The sequence below is a fragment of the Curcuma longa genome, chromosome 20, assembly GCF_044706935.1.
Source record: "Curcuma longa cultivar G26 ecotype Majalengka, Jawa Barat chromosome 20, ITB_CL_G26_1.1, whole genome shotgun sequence".
NCBI lineage: Eukaryota > Viridiplantae > Streptophyta > Magnoliopsida > Zingiberales > Zingiberaceae > Curcuma > Curcuma longa.
The window spans coordinates 5,090,986-5,106,517 of record NC_133880.1 but is presented as its reverse complement, the minus strand read 5'-3'; the positions used below and the strand labels follow the sequence as shown (position 1 = coordinate 5,106,517).

General features: G+C 39.7%; 2 protein-coding genes across 3 annotated transcripts; one reads left to right on the top strand and one right to left on the bottom strand.

The window, feature by feature from the left end:
- Nucleotides 1–5,908: 5,908 nt before the first annotated feature.
- On the top strand, nucleotides 5,909–8,224 carry LOC141812869 (glucan endo-1,3-beta-glucosidase 11-like). 2 transcript variants are annotated; one of them, XM_074700818.1, is made up of 3 exons: nucleotides 5,909–6,149; nucleotides 6,258–7,286; nucleotides 7,806–8,224. In XM_074700818.1, exons 2-3 carry the CDS (start codon nucleotides 6,327–6,329, stop codon nucleotides 7,890–7,892), a joined length of 1,047 nt encoding a protein of 348 aa, XP_074556919.1. In that variant the 5' UTR covers nucleotides 5,909–6,149; nucleotides 6,258–6,326; the 3' UTR covers nucleotides 7,893–8,224. The 2 variants fall into 2 exon arrangements, with proteins under 2 accessions (XP_074556919.1, XP_074556918.1); XM_074700817.1 differs by having other exon boundaries at nucleotides 5,912–6,149; nucleotides 6,241–7,286.
- Nucleotides 8,225–10,852: 2,628 nt separating this feature from the next.
- LOC141812931 (uncharacterized protein At2g29880-like) lies at nucleotides 10,853–11,845 on the bottom strand. Its single transcript, XM_074700880.1, has 2 exons — nucleotides 11,471–11,845; nucleotides 10,853–11,395 (listed from the first exon to the last, which is right to left on the bottom strand). The coding sequence occupies exons 1-2, from the start codon at nucleotides 11,843–11,845 to the stop codon at nucleotides 10,853–10,855; spliced, it is 918 nt and encodes a 305-aa protein (XP_074556981.1).
- Between the last annotated feature and the right edge of the window lie 3,687 nt (nucleotides 11,846–15,532).

Here is a 15,532-nt window from a genome sequence, read left to right as displayed (position 1 = left end):
TTGAGTAATTGTTAGAGGGGTATATGAAAGTAGGCGGATATGTCCAGAAAGAACTCGGGGATAGGGAATCAAAGGTCGCCAGCTAGTTGACCATAGAAGAAGATCATAAAGTCAGGTGGTGGATTGTGGGGTCTCTAGTCAAGTTTGGGCACTCTAATCCTATGATCCCAGGGTATGCCGAAGGCAACCCTGAGGTTGTATCTAACCTCACGAGTAATGGAGGACTGGAGCGCCGTGTATCACGGCGCCGGAGATCCTAGGGGGTCCATGTCTAATCTTGTCCTGACTTATGAAAGGGAAAGGAGGAGGGTGTCAATAACTTACAAACTACAAGCAGGGAAGTCACAAAAGGTAGGTAGGTCCCCAGAAATAGAGTAGGAGGAAGAGACAACAATATGAAGGAAGACAGAGGAAGGAAGACGGAACGCGAATGGAGGAGGCACCGCACGATTCACCCCTCATCCTAATATACTCGAGACCTCACTAATAAGTGGTTTTTTGAAGGGATTAATTAGGTTTATATTGGATTGTTTTGATCATATTTTTTTATCATAAATTGAGTTTGAGTTTATTTTTGTATCTTGGATAATTTTAGATCTTCATTCTATTTTTCATTAATTTAAGGTAATTTATGGGTATCAATTTGTGGTATTTGATTTTGTAGAAAATTAGGATGAAGATAATAATTTTTAAAAAATTCTAATCAAGTTTATTTGCAAAGATTTGAAATCAGGTCGAGGAAATCAATTTAGAAAGCCCACAAAAGGCCTAATTTGGAAGAAATCAAGTCTAGGTTCGAATCTGGTTCAATTCGGGCTCAATTGTTTCAATCTGGCTCAGCTTGGATTCAACACGAAATTGGTTTAAATCAAGCTGGCTCAATTGAATTGGGTTCAGCTGGTTCAATGCAAGATGGGTTCAATTGATTCAAGTCGGTTCTACTCTTATTCAATTCAGCCTGGTTCATTTGATTTGATTCAGCCGATTCAATCCTGAGTTTAAAAGGATCGTCGGTTCACACAGAGAAAGAGGGGCTCGACAGCGATTAGGGTTCCTTTAGCTTCTCATTTCTTATTCTTCATCACGATTCCCAGCCAAGTTCCCACCCATCCACCACCTTCTCCGTCGCACCTCCCATCCATTGCCTCCTTCTTCGATCACTCCCAATTAGCACACAAGCAGCGGTGGCAGGAGCTGCGATCAACGAGCGTCGACGCAATCACAGGAGCTCTCGTTGACATGGTTCGAAGGCGAGAGATTCTTCATCCTCGTCGTCGTAGGACGGTGGCTGTGAGTGGTTCTCCAGCTGTCGGTGCACAACGACCTCCAGTACAGGGAAGCCAGCCTTGAGTGGTTCTCCGACGAAGCCCTCTGTCGCTCCGCATCCACAGAAGCGCCGAGTGGTAGCCGGTCCTTGTCAACGATTTTTAGTAGGAAATCAACTAGTCTCTGCCTGCAATTTGCACCAGGGAATCTCCGGTCAGCTTCGATTCTCCGCCAATCATCGAAAAAGCAAGGTAAGGATTCCATTCTTTTCTTATTCTAATCTTCTATTCATGGACGGCAGGAGTCGGGCAAAGGAGGTGGAGCTCCAAATCTCAGCTCTCTGATCACTTCTCACCGAATTAGTCCAACTTCAGTGAGGTCGTCGTCCTATTGGCGTAATTCCACCAAAACTTCGGTTGCCCTGTTCTGAGCTGATCCGAGAACATCAAATTCCACCAACCTGTTTTCTCCTCAGTTTGGTACCGATTGGGGGAAGACAAAAACCCTAAAACCCTAACCCTAATTTGGTTTATTTTTCTATTATTAGCTGTTTAAATCAAAACCCCCCTTTGTTTTGCTCTTGTTGTGCAACCTAATGATACAATGAATGATGAATTGCCTGTGAACTTATTTGTGTTTAATGTCTAGTTGTTGAATGAATGGAATGCAGGATTTAGTTGTGTTAGGTTGTGATATCTTTCATTTATGTTGATTGAATAGAAATGTTTTTAACTAGGTTGTGGATGTTATGGTTAGTGGATATGTGTTTGATTGTTTGTATGTTTGTGATAATTGAAATGAGATTGAATGAGCATGTTATTGAATTGAGTTGGAGTAGAATGATCATGTGTTTGTTGATGTGTTTTAATGAAGTTTCTTGTTGTTGTTGAAATCTTTAGCATGAGGTGAACCATGATACATTTTGTTGAATGTATAAGCTTGGAATTGGATAAAGGATTTAGGTGATATGGTTGCAATGGATGTAATGAAGCATAGTTGATGTTGAACTTATAGTGATATTTGGAATTGAATTGTAGCCGGTTACATGATGTTATAGTTGTTTTTATGCAAGTGTAAATGGATTATTGTGAATTTGATTGATGTTTATGACTAAAGTATTTTGTATTGTATGTTATATGTATTAGTGTTGAATGTTGTATATTATAGCTGGTGTATGTTGTATTTTAGTTGTTGTATGTTGTATGATGTGAAATTCATGTTGTATGTTAAACTTGTGATAATGAATGAAATTCATGTAATAGGTTATTATTGTGATATGTAGAATAAATTGTTGTTGTATGAATGATTTATAATTATGATACATGAGGGATCCCAAATTGTAATTTTGTATATTTAGGATTCTTTTGGTAATTGTAGGAGTTAATGGTGAATAAATATAGCTTGTAGATAGTTAGAAATGAATAAAGTCAACAAATAAAAATTTCGCACCATGTGTCTATGATAAACTTCCATCATTTATTCCATGAGAGACGATCTCGGACCTTTGCTATATTACCTAAGCGATAACTAGGGGTTTGATTAATTATAACTTTTAATTTTGAAGGGGGTGAGTGATAAAATAAATATAAATAAATAAATTTAACAACCAAAACACCATCATCACACTCACTCGCATCAGCCGTCCAATGGAGCGGCGCAAAAAGGCGGGACGCACTATGAGCCGTTGGATTGAGCTCGACATCCCATCAAATCTCTACAATAATTGTGATTCGATTGTCGCTTCGGCCATCTTGCCCCCATAAATATGCCTCGGGAAGGTATTCGTCGTGCGAGGGATGGCGTGCAGCGTTTAAGGTCGCACGTCATATTGCATGATTTTTCATGCGGATCTGACCTATTGCCCCTGACTTAAATCTGACTGAGCTTGCACTGGAAGAATTAGTCTAGTCAATCTATCTCACACTTTCTTTGATTAGACTTGTGGGGAGGCTCATGTTATGGGTCGGTATGACTTCGTCCAAAAGGTCAAGATCTAGTCCGATTTGATTACACATCAGACAGAAGACATGATTCCAGGGCTGACTGGCTTGGTTTTGCACCCCGACTCAATATTTAGCTCAACTCGAGCCGATGACCCCGACTCGAGGGGGGGGGGGGGGGGCGAATCAGGTCAGGGTCCAATACTCGACTCGGCATTCAGCTCAGCTCGGGATCTCACACCCCAACCTTTCTAAGAGCTTAACTCCATTTCAACAACCAACATTGAGCTCCGAGTCCGAGTCCACTCCACCGAGTCTCCTCCTAGCAGAAGCAAGTCCTCGGTCTCAAGGCCTGTCTTAGTTAACCTCAAATCAGTCTCTCTCTATCGATCATGTTCCACCTTCTCAATGTTATACACCACACTCAACCAACTCCGCTCTATTCAGTCTCTCATTTAGTTAGGCAAGCCACCACCAGAAGGACACATGCAATTATATGATATCTCAAGTAATTTATCACCTCATTAATAAGACATGATAGCACGTTCCGATGTCACATCAATATGGGTGATAAGATTTTTCGTTACTGCAGCGGTGATGGGATGTTCTCCTTACCCAGATAGGACATTTCCTCTGATAAAATCTCTACTCATGAATATTTTCCTTAATTAAAGAAGACTGTTTTCCACTATTCTCTTTCATACATTTATATATCTTCTCTTCCATGCGTGAATACAGGTAAGCACGCAAATAGATTCACAAACGCTCATTCTCTTCGTATTTTCTTCTCCTTCTCTGGTTAAGGAGCTGACTGGAGCATCGGAGCGGTTGAGTCAAGGCACCCCTGACTTCCGTTCTCACTCTCTTTTTACCTCTTGTCATGCAGATTTTAACGGCGCATTAGAATCCCTCAGTCTCGTCCTTTGCTGCTCATGGATATCACCTTAACCGTCAACTTACCAGCCAAGTGACCGGTGATCCGTCCGAAAGCGATGTCAACAGGAACATGACCTCATTTCCTTTCTCATTTCCCAAACTGATTTTGGCGAAAACTGATTTCACCAAGATCTTTCTTTTGTTTTAGGAATTAATATAGTTCGAATCCTGCAAGGTTAATCTTTCACTTCAATTTCCGTGCATAAAAGTAAGCTAATGGATAAATCCACTGAGTTGACCAAAAGAGAACAAAGAGGAGTTATCTCAAACGATGAAGATATTAATTAAAAGAGCGCAATCCTCCACCATGTTCAGAGCACGAGATCTTCCATGCAAATCTGAGGCTCAACTTTTTTTTCTCTTTTTTTTCCTTCCTTTTCTCGCTTTTCACCATCGCTGACATAAATGAAGCAGCAAAGCAAGTCAGCACAAGCAGCACAAACTCTGTCGTGTTCCCATCTCCACGTACCCAATCTGTCATCCGCAACTCAATGCACTCTTTTGCCCTGCGCCTTATCTTTAATTTACTTATCCGATTTGAAGCATGTGCTGTTCGTTGGTCATGCATATCTTTCGCAACCACCAAACAAAAGGAAAAAAGAAGTTGTTCTCTTCCTCTTCATATTAAATAAGCCGACTTTTGATTTATTATCAGTGGAATTAGAGGTCTGTATTCAGCAAGACCTCTTAATCAAGGAGACTTTTTTTTTTTTAATTTGAATAGCTTAATTATATATTTTCAACCTCAAATAGATTACTCTGACTTGAATGCAAAACAATAAACAACAACCTCACAGGGAAAACAAAAAAGAAAGAGTATTTGCCAAAGTAATCTTTCGCTCCTTTTCTTCTTCTATCAAATTCAACTCTCAACAGTAAGAATCTGTCATCTCCTTGAATATTGGTGATGAAGTTTCCTTTCTGAGAGCAGATTATCCATTTGAGAAATGGAGATTCATCATCTTGGAATTCCTTAGAAAAAGGAGCAAACACTAGATTTTGGCTCCTCTATAACAAGGAATGACAAAATTCCTAAGCTTTCACTCAGTGACCATGGCCCTATGTAGAACACATTGTTACGGGTGAAAAGAAGAGGCATATCATAAAGAACACATTTTTTTTCATTGTTTTTATAAAGTCAATATAGATGTGAAGCATGCCTGTCCCAGTGGCTTTCCATTTGCTACATCTAGATGATAGTACACATAAACCCATAAAAACCATGTCCTCATGGACCTTTCGGCTGTCAAGTGATTAACTAAGCACTAATATTTCCCACCAAATGCAGTATTAGTAGACTAAATAGTCTCCTTTTGACATATTGATCATTGTGTGTGTGTATATATATATACGTCGGCAGTATATCCATATAGGGGGATAGCATAAGCATAGGTAAATCGATTGGGTCAAACAAAGACTTTCACAACAGTGGCAGAAGCTTAGTCGGATTATTTGCTTATCGTAAAAGTTGGTGTAACCTCACACATCACCTAAGAGGAAAAGATAAGCAAAGTTGCATATTGCCGACATGATAGGGAAAATGGAGAAGCCTCATCCAATCGCAGACAATTATAAATAGATCGGAATTGCTTTGAACGACTAAGGAAGGTACTGGGCATGTTCAATTTTAAGTCTGAAACGATCTAAATATGATAGAGAGAGAACCTGAAGGCTGCTGCTGTGTTATTTCCTTGGTCTAATGTAAACAGCCGTGTGGCTTACAGAGCACAGCAGTGTGGATTACAGAGCACAGCAGTGTGGCTTCCTGGGTGGAAAAGAAGGCAGAGTGAGTAGATTGCGTGTCAAGCACTACAAACTTAGCGAATCGCATATAAATTCTTCATCGCTGCCAAACTAAAGAACAACTACCTGCTTAAGTACTCAACAAACTCCCACACAACCGACAAATTCCGACACAACCGAAGCCAAGAAGAATGAGTGGCTCGATGTTCTTCAAATCGAGGATGATTTTAACTGTTGCTATGTTCATGAGCATCTTTTCCTCAGGTTCATTAATTCTCTGTTAATCTACATTATGTTTTGATAGAACAGGACATGACTCTTTTTTGCCCCCCTTTTTGGCTTGTTTTGATGATAGATTTTGGCCTCTTCCAGCTTGGCTCCAGCCTCGGCATTAACTACGGCCAAGTTGCCAACAATTTACCGAGTCCAGAACAAGTTTTGATGCTGTTGAAGTCGTTGAAGGTGAACAACACGAGGATCTATGACTCCAACCCCCAAGTGCTCACGGCCTTCGCAAACACCGGCATCGATATCATCGTCACGGTGCCGAACGAGGAGATTCGCCGCCTGATGGACCCCCAGCTGGCGCTGCAATGGGTAGCCGCCAACGTGCAGCCCTACTTCCCAGCCACCAAGATCACCGGAATCGCAGTGGGGAACGAGGTGTTCACCAGCGACGACGAGGCGATGATGGCCAACCTCGCCCCGGCCATGGCCAGCATCCGCGCCGCGCTCGTCCAGATCGGCCTCGGCGATCGCATCCACGTCTCCAGTGCCAACTCCCTGGCGGTGCTGGATAGCTCGTACCCGCCGTCGTCCGGGGCGTTCAAGGCGGAGCTAGCCGGCACTATGGCGCCGTTCCTGCAGTTCCTGGCTGCCACGAGGGCGCCCTTCTGGGTCAACGCCTACCCGTACTTCGCCTACAAGGACGACCCGTCAGGTATTCCGCTGGACTACGTGCTGTTCAACCCCAACGGCGGGATGGAGGATCCCCACACGCGGCTGCACTACGACAACATGCTGTACGCGCAGGTCGACGCGGCGATATTCGCTCTCGAGCGGTTAGGGTACGGAGGAGTGGAGGTGCGCGTATCGGAGACCGGGTGGCCGTCGAAGGGAGACGCCGACGAGATAGGGGCGAGCGCTGAGAACGCGCGGGTGTACAACAGGAACCTGCTGGTGAGGCAGATGGCGAACGAGGGGACGCCGATGGTGCCCAACCGGAGGCTCGAGGTCTACCTGTTCGCGATGTTCAACGAGGACTTGAAGCCCGGACCGACGTCGGAGAGAAACTACGGGCTCTTCCAGCCCGACGGCACCATGGCATACAACCTCGGACTGGAGGGGCCGCTTTCGGCGTCTTCCACTGTCTCCGTCTCTCTCACTTCCGCCGCTGCAAAGGTAATTAATTCAGCTTCCACACTGTTTCTGTTATCTTTCCCAATTTTTCTTATTAATTTTGTTTTTTTCTCTAACCAAGAAAATATTTTTCCCTGAAATTTCAACAACAAAATTTTAAGTCTAAATGTTAAACAACTTAATAGAAGGATCCTATTTTATTATATTTTACAAAAGATCAAATTGTTATTTTGTTAATTCACTTTATTAGTATTGAGGCAAAATGATTAAAAAATATATACTGCCTGTACTTTAGAAATTCATACAATGCAACTCTTTTTTAAAATTCTCATGATACAAAGCAAGTATATAAAAACATTTATTGTGGTATGGGAATAATGCAATAAATATACAGGGAGGTGGTGAGACCTACATGTTCACCACAAAAGCAAATTATTCTTGATTCCAATGAATCAAATGCACATCTTCATTGACTAAGAAAACTTCAAACAAAAGTTAACTCAGCATCTTTGAACCAAATAAATGCCAAAGCCATCTCAGTAATTTGTTTGATGCATGCAGGAAACGAGTAGGAAATTTGGCTGCCACTGGAGCTGCAGCACTGTGATCCTATTATTATTCTCTTGGACAGTGCGAGCTAAGCTTTAATTTGATCAGCAACGCAGTGAGGAAAAGCTTTAACTAGCAAAGGACTATTCCATGCATGCACCATTCTTTTTCAGCTCCTTTGGTGGGAGTTAAGTTCCTCGCATTCTTTGCATGCCCATTAAAACAAGGAGGGGAGTCCTTAGATTCCCTGCATGGCCAATAGCTTAATGACAAGTGATCGATGTTGGACTGATGGTAGAATACGTTTGCTAGAGATCCTCAGGGGCTGATGTGAGCTTGTAAATTATATGGGGCTCATTACATTTGATCTCCAAGATTTGTAAACGTACTAGATGATCATAAATCTAATTTAGATTGGGTTTCATCGTGAAAACAAAGATAATCTTTTAAATTAAACTTTGAGATAAGAAATTGATCAAGTCCATGGAATAATAACATTTTTAATGGATTGCTCTGTCATCGAGGTCAAACTCAAGGCAAGGGCAACTCGAAGGAGAAGCGTGGGCTCCGCTCACAGCTCCAGTGTGTCACAGTTCGTTCAACCGTCAAAGGAGCCTTTCGGATGACGTGGCTGCCAGCCTGGCAACAAATTCAAAAATTTTCCTGTGGCTATAAATAGTGCGGGGAAGATAGCGAGATTGTTGTGTTGTTCATTTCGGTACTTGATCAAAGTAGATGAGGTCTGAGGTGAGGAACGAGCCGATGGGAGGACAAGAGAGTAGAGGAGGGAAAACGATGCAGCTAAGAGGAACGAGAGGAGGCGGAGGAGGAGGCGGAAGCGGAGAGATCCAGCGATCAAGTAAGCGCCATCGAATCTGTAGTAGCTCGCCTCGCTCCACATTCCTCGCTCGGCATTCCAGTTTCAACTGGTACTCTTCGATCCCTTCTCTTCCGCTCCCTTTTTTTTACAGATATCACTGTAATTCGGGCTTTGATCGGTGATCCATATGATTTCGTTCTGAATCAAACCTCTCATGTGATCAATTTCACGGTTCCAAAGAGTAATGGATGATGACATCTTTGGATCTATGAATCTCAGCGTTTCCAGTTCAAAAGACTATACTGATAAAACTGTTTCAGATCGAGAAATTCTATTTGAAGTGGTATCAGGTAGGCCGTTTTCAGCGTTTCCAGGTCAATTTGGCTTCAGGGCTCGATCTTTCTCTGTTTCTTATTGTAATGCGGATTTGAATAAGTTACCCACACCAGAAGGTAGTGATTAGATCAATTACTCTGTTCTGGTTATAACTGAATCTAGAAACCGGCGATTCGGTGAACGTCCTCTCGTCGGTGTCAAATGATGAATCCAAGCCTCACATTCATCCCGCCAGTTCGTAAATGTTTTTTTGAAGCAATCGTTCTTTGGTACCCACTCTCTGAGTCGTGAGATCGAAATTGCGATTTCGGCCTTTTTCAATTTGAAATACATAAACTAACCAAACAAAAAGGTACGAGGCGGAGGTATGGAGGGAGGCGGCCAAGTACCTGAACGGCAATGATTGGGTGCGGCTGCGTCTGACCAACCGCTGGTTTCACCGTCTGATCAACGAGAGCATCTGGAAGTATGCCTTCCTACGGGATCTCCACATCCCCTCACCTCTCCGCGTGTCGTTCCCCTGGAAGCAGCTCTACGCCTCCAATGGCGGAGCCAATCTAAGATTGCCAATCGCTGATCTCTGACCCCAACTTACCTTTTTTTTTTTTCTCACTATCAACTCATCTGACATCCCTCTTCTTCCTAAGCTATTTTCTTTTGTTTCCACCGTCAACTCACCTGACATTTTCCTTCTTAACATCGTGACCGTTGTCGATCTTCGGACTAAAATAGAATAACATATGATTTCGTCCTTGGGTATATATACCATGTGGCATATCGACAATCTGCTCTGACCATATAATAAATACGATGAAAATAACTAATACAGGACTACGTTTGATAGAACGTAATATAATCACGCTTATAATGTAATCAAGTTTATAATGTAATGTAATGTAATCAAGATTATATTATTATGTTTGATTGAAGAAATGCATGTAATCTTTGATTACACGGATGATTATATTCCAGTGTTTGGTGTCTATTATTTTCAGTAAAAAATATAATATTTATTATTATAAAAAACCAATAATACCCTTCCATTATTTTCATTAAGGAACATAATTTTTATTATTATAAAATACCAATAATATCAATAATTTTATTATTAAAATTATTCAATATTTAGATAGTTTGATATTCAAAAATTATTAAAAAAATTATATTTATTTAATTGTTCAAATCTCATACCGATATAGATATATTCGAATATATCAATACCGATATAGATAAATATATTCGATATATATCAATATGATAGGTATTATATGTATACATAACATTTTTCTTGCCCATTGTCTGAAAAAAAACTAATTAATTTTATTACAATTAAATTTTAATTAAGATTAATTAATTAATCTACTATCTTACTTTGAGATTCAACATTTTTTATTTAATTTCCAACCAATCTTTAAAATATTGTGGCATATATTATCACTTTGATCAATTCAAATCAAGAAATTGTTTTGATTTATAATTTTCAATCGTCAAATCATACATTTATTGCTGATTAAGACCTGTGCAGGGTTTTCATTTGTGGGCTTACAAAGCTAGCTTGCCCTGTGTAGGGTTTTCAGATACTGCTTTAACCCACATGGAAAAGCTAGTCAGGAAGTCAATGTGTTTGAGCTTTTAACGGAGCAGGCAGTTAAGATTATCACTATTGCACAAGAAAAAGCAAAAGGGCTGGGCTATGCATTTGTCGAGCCACATATTTTGTTGCCTCTTATGGATGACAAAGTATCAACAAGATTCACACAACATGTGGATCAACAAAATTTTACTCGTGGAAGTGAAAAATTTGTTGCTAAGATATCTTTTTCACCACGTGCAAAACATGTTCTAGAACTTTCATTGAAACATTGTCCAAAGCAATGTCCACAAAATCCACAAGTTGTACCCCTCAAATCTGTCCACTCAATAATGCTTTCATCCAAACTTCTTTCTCATCATCTGGTATAGTGAAGAAAATATCTGTAGTCTCACGGTCACAACCAATTTTTCTTATCGCTTTATGTCGCTCCAACATGCTAAGGTCATGTAAGTTTGTTAAAACCTCATTGACTTTCATTCTTTTTTCAGCGCCTTCATCATATTCCAATGCTTTACTCAATCGGTTACTTGCCTTGTTAAGTTCTTCTCCAAGAATAGTTGTCGTCTCTCTAATAACTTGAGATAAATCTTTAATGGTCTCGCTCTTTCTCCTTTTTGGCTTAGAACTCTCTTCCTTTGATCCAAACATGAAATCTTGGTCATATGGAGCAGAATCCCCATCAACACCTATACTTTCATCATCATTTTCATCTGCAACTTTCTCTAATTCTTCCACAATATCAGCAGGAACTTGAGCATCTTTCCCAGATGCACGATCTCCACCCAAGATGATAGAAAGCTCCTCATAGTAAGGCAATGACTTGTATCTAAACTGTTCTGCATCTGGATGAGTCTATAATAAAAAAAATTATATTAGCAACTAAACAAAAGGAAAAAAATAATAAAATTTAATAATAAATTAAATTACCTTAAGATATTCAACCCACACATCGTTTTCAGCTGTAACACATTTTTTTTCTGAGTCCCAACCAAAACCACTACTACCAACTCCATACAACATGTCATGCACAACATTGTGGAGCTTTTGGAAAGTTCTTAACCTTGATTCAATGTGTGGTTTTGCCTTAATTCCATGTCCAGGCAAGCTAACATCAAGCATTTGTTGTAGTTTTTGTCCATGCCCTGGCCTAAAACCTTTCTCATTCTTGTTCCTAAGCCCTCCGACATTGTTTAATTGCATCAATGCTTCGATAAGTGCAGCATCTTCTTTATTAGACCATTGGTGTTTGTTTTTTCCTGGTCTTCTTGAGTTGCAAGATTCTTCTGAAGGTTTAGAAGTCATGTCCACCTATAACACAAATGATTAACAACTCAAAAAAAGAGAAATAGACAAACGCCAAAAGTTCCAAAAGATGGCATAAGTTACAGAAATAAAAGTCAAACTTCCCTTTGCATACTTCCCATACTAGATAGGCCGCATGTGATCAGTCCCTCATTTGAAATCATATTTTCCCAATTCAAAATTTTAAGATGGTATGTTTTCAATAGTTGAACCGAATGTGATTGTAAGATGACAATAACAAGTAATTGTCGCAATTGCCAAAACAAGCAAGCTATCTATTAACATATTGTATTTGGAAATGCAATTGAAAGGAAAAATTCACAAAGTTTGACAGATTAACATATCTATTAACAAGCAAACTATCTATCAAAGGTTGGCAGATTAAATTCCATAAACTTTTCAATCCAAACAAAAAGCATTGCAATTCAACATAATTACAAGAAGCTAAAACACAAAATTAAAAATCACAAGACATGTCACATGGAAATTACAAAGAAACAGAATAAAGACAGTGGTCTTTGTCCATTTACCAAAAAGTAATAAGTCAATAAGAATTACAAAACTGATCTCATGTAGATCTATTCCATTCATTAAACATGTCATTGGCCAAATTATCTCGCCAATTGCTAAATTCACTCGAAGTCTCAATGGTCTCCACCAAGTTTTCAGACATTTCATCAACTTCATCTTGTTGACTATCCAATCTTCTCTCCAACCTTCTTTTTGCAAGATCCCCAGACTTCTCCTTATAAAATTTTGAAGAAGGCAACATGCCAAAATAATTCGATTTTGAGTACGAATCAGATAATAAGCTGGACTTCTAAGGATTGCCCAATGCATTTTAAGTAAGCCAAAACATCTCTCTATCACATTTCTAGCAGCCGAATGCTTCATATTAAAAAACTCTCGAGGAATTCTAGGTACTCGCCCGTCTCTCCATTCATTTAAATGATATCTTTGACCCCTATATGGTGCTAAAAGGCATTCACAGTTTGTGTAATCGGCATCGATAAGATAATAGTGTCCTATAAATTGAATAAATGTATTAAATTAAAATAGATCACAAACTCAAAACATAGTAAGGTATTTATCATAGTTTGAAAAATTGATTAGCACACCATGTGGGACTTTTAATCCGTTAGTCTTAGTGATTGCATCCCGTAGTACTCTACTATCTGCTGCTTAACCTTCCCATCCAGCCAACACATATGTAAATTGCATATCTTAGGAACAAGCAGCGAACACATTAGTAGCAATTTCACCTTTTCTTGTCTGATATCTAGGTCTTTTGTCTGATGGTACTCTAACCTTAATGTGTGTCCCATCCAAAGCTCCCAAACAATTTTAAAAAGGACAACCAAAAGAAAATAAAAATAGATATCTTAAATCAAAGCTTTAAAAACAAATGTAAAAATTACCTTAAACCATTTCCATCTCCAATCTGTTGAGTTTGCTGCAATCGGCTTTGGATTTTCAAAAAGTACATTTTGTAGATGAATAAAAGCATTTAAAAATAGAGAAAACTATTTACTAATTGTTTTCTTTTTTTTTCATTATATTACTTACCTTTAAACTAGTTTTCTTTTTTTCATTATATTACTTGCCTTTAAACTAAGCCGAGTCATGGCTGCAAACAAGAAGAAAAGAACCATCTTCATAAGATTTCCAATATTAGCAGCAATGCAAATTTAAAGGCATGTAAGATCACTAGAATCCTTGCTAATATGATCGGCAAGGAAAGGAGGAAAGGAGGAGAAGCTCACCCTGTAAACTGTAGCAAAGGGATTTCAGTTGCCATAGAAGAAGAGCAGCAACTAGGGCTGCTATCGACGAGGAAAAAGAAGAAGAGAAGGGTTTTAGGGTTGTCTCGTCCGTTGGTAGGCCGGCGAAACCTTGTCTCCTCTGTTGGCAGGCTGGTGAAATTCGACAGCCTCGCTTACGATTTTAGGGTTGTGCTGCGTCCAGTGAAATCTGAGACAGGTCGCGCGAGCGGTGAAGAGAAGGGTTGTGTCGTCGCGCGAGCGGTGAAGAGAAGGGTTGTGTTGCGGCGTTCCGGCGAAATCTGTGACAGGTCGCGCGAGCGGTGAAGAGAAGGTTGTGTCGCGGCCTGTGGGATGCGGGGAAGAGAGAAATCGTGCGGAATGAGGCGGTGAGGAGCGGAAGGGTAGATTTGGTAGGATAAAAATAGAATCCGTAATGTAATCAGATTTAGTACTATTTCCTTTGTAATCGAGATTACAAATCTGGGCTCTTTTTTTGTAATACGATTACATTACATTACATCTTTAAAATATTATCAAACAAAATAGATTATCTTATAATGTAATCCTGATTACATTACAAGCCTGATTACCCCTTACCAAACATGCCCTAGATATATATTCTCTAGTAATTCTTAATTGGATCAATAAACATAAATTGGTTCCTGATCTATTTTATTTTTTGGACTAGGTCAACTTTATTTGATCATCAAACTTTATCTTTGTTAGATACAAGAATTTTATTATTTTATTTCTATTTTAATTCTATTTTATTTTAACTTTTAGTAGATTAATTACAAACTAAATTAAAAGAATTTGGTTTGGTTCACGATGGAAGAGAATTATGATAAATTGGAATAGATAGAAATTTCATCTCGAGAAGACGAAACAAAAAAAACTAGTTTGGGCCAAATCGGAGTTCGTTTGAGTAGTAAACCAAGTAAATCAATTAATTAGAACAAACCCTAAATTTTAAACCGATTTAACCCAAACTCAAACCCCTTTTTAAGAAGTTACTGTGTACTCCTCAAAATAACTGCCGCCGCTGATTCCTTCTGCCCGCGCGACCCGCGTCCGCACCCGCGCCCGCGTCTCGCGCAATCAACGGATGTCGTCGCCCGTGCCGTGTCCACCGGCGAAAACATCGGGAAGGCAACCTTTAATAGGTCGTGCGAGGAGGGGAGTCGAGGCATCAGCCCTCTCCTCTCCGTCTCGCCACTGCTGCCGCGAACCAGCCACTGCCGCGTGGAGGATCACCGCCTCTCATCTTCCTCACACAGAGCCACTGCAGCCTTGCTGCCCCCTGTTTTCTTCACCCGTGGAGTAGCTCACCACCGCCGACCGGCCACGATCCACCGCCGACCGGCCACGATCCACCGCCGACCAGACAAAGCCGACGCCGAACCCCTGCCGCCGGCCGCAACGAGGATCACGGTAACAGTAAGGGTTATAAATTGATTAATTAGGTTAAGGTTAGTAATTAATTAAGGATGGTTTAATTAAACGAATGATATTGGATTAATTAAGGGAACTAATCTAGGTTAATTAGATTATTAATCAGTTATCGATTAGGATTAATGCATTGATATGGTAATAAGTATAGATTTACTAATTGTGTAGGTTAGTTTATTAATTGATTTAATTGGGTTAAGTGAGATTTATTAATTATTTAATTTAGTTTTATTACTGTAGTTAAGTTTAATTCATTAGTTAATTATTAGCTAATTTGATTAACTCATTAATAATTGATTTAGGTGTAATTAAAGAGGGATTCATTTCATAGGTTAATTAGCGGTTTGATTAATAAATGAGGAGTTGATTTGGAATAGGGTTAACTGAGTTAATGAGAGTTTAATTGAGTTAGATTAACCTTAGAAGCAATTAGGATTTTCCTTGATATTTAGTAGTGTTGTATTTGTAAATTTCA

What these genes read in the sequence shown, in the direction of transcription:
- LOC141812869 (XM_074700817.1), top strand. Translation starts at nt 6,077, where the DNA reads ATGAGTGGCTCGATGTTCTTCAAATCGAGGATGATTTTAACTGTTGCT. An exon ending in CATGAGCATCTTTTCCTCAG is followed by an intron (nt 6,150 to 6,240) that starts GTTCATTAATTC and finishes TTTTGATGATAG; the next exon opens with ATTTTGGCCTCTTCCAGCTT. An exon ending in TCACTTCCGCCGCTGCAAAG is followed by an intron (nt 7,287 to 7,805) that starts GTAATTAATTCA and finishes TGATGCATGCAG; the next exon opens with GAAACGAGTAGGAAATTTGG.
- LOC141812931 (XM_074700880.1), bottom strand. Translation starts at nt 11,845, where the DNA reads ATGACTTCTAAACCTTCAGAAGAATCTTGCAACTCAAGAAGACCAGGA. An exon ending in TGTGGGTTGAATATCTTAAG is followed by an intron (nt 11,396 to 11,470) that starts GTAATTTAATTT and finishes TTTTTATTATAG; the next exon opens with ACTCATCCAGATGCAGAACA.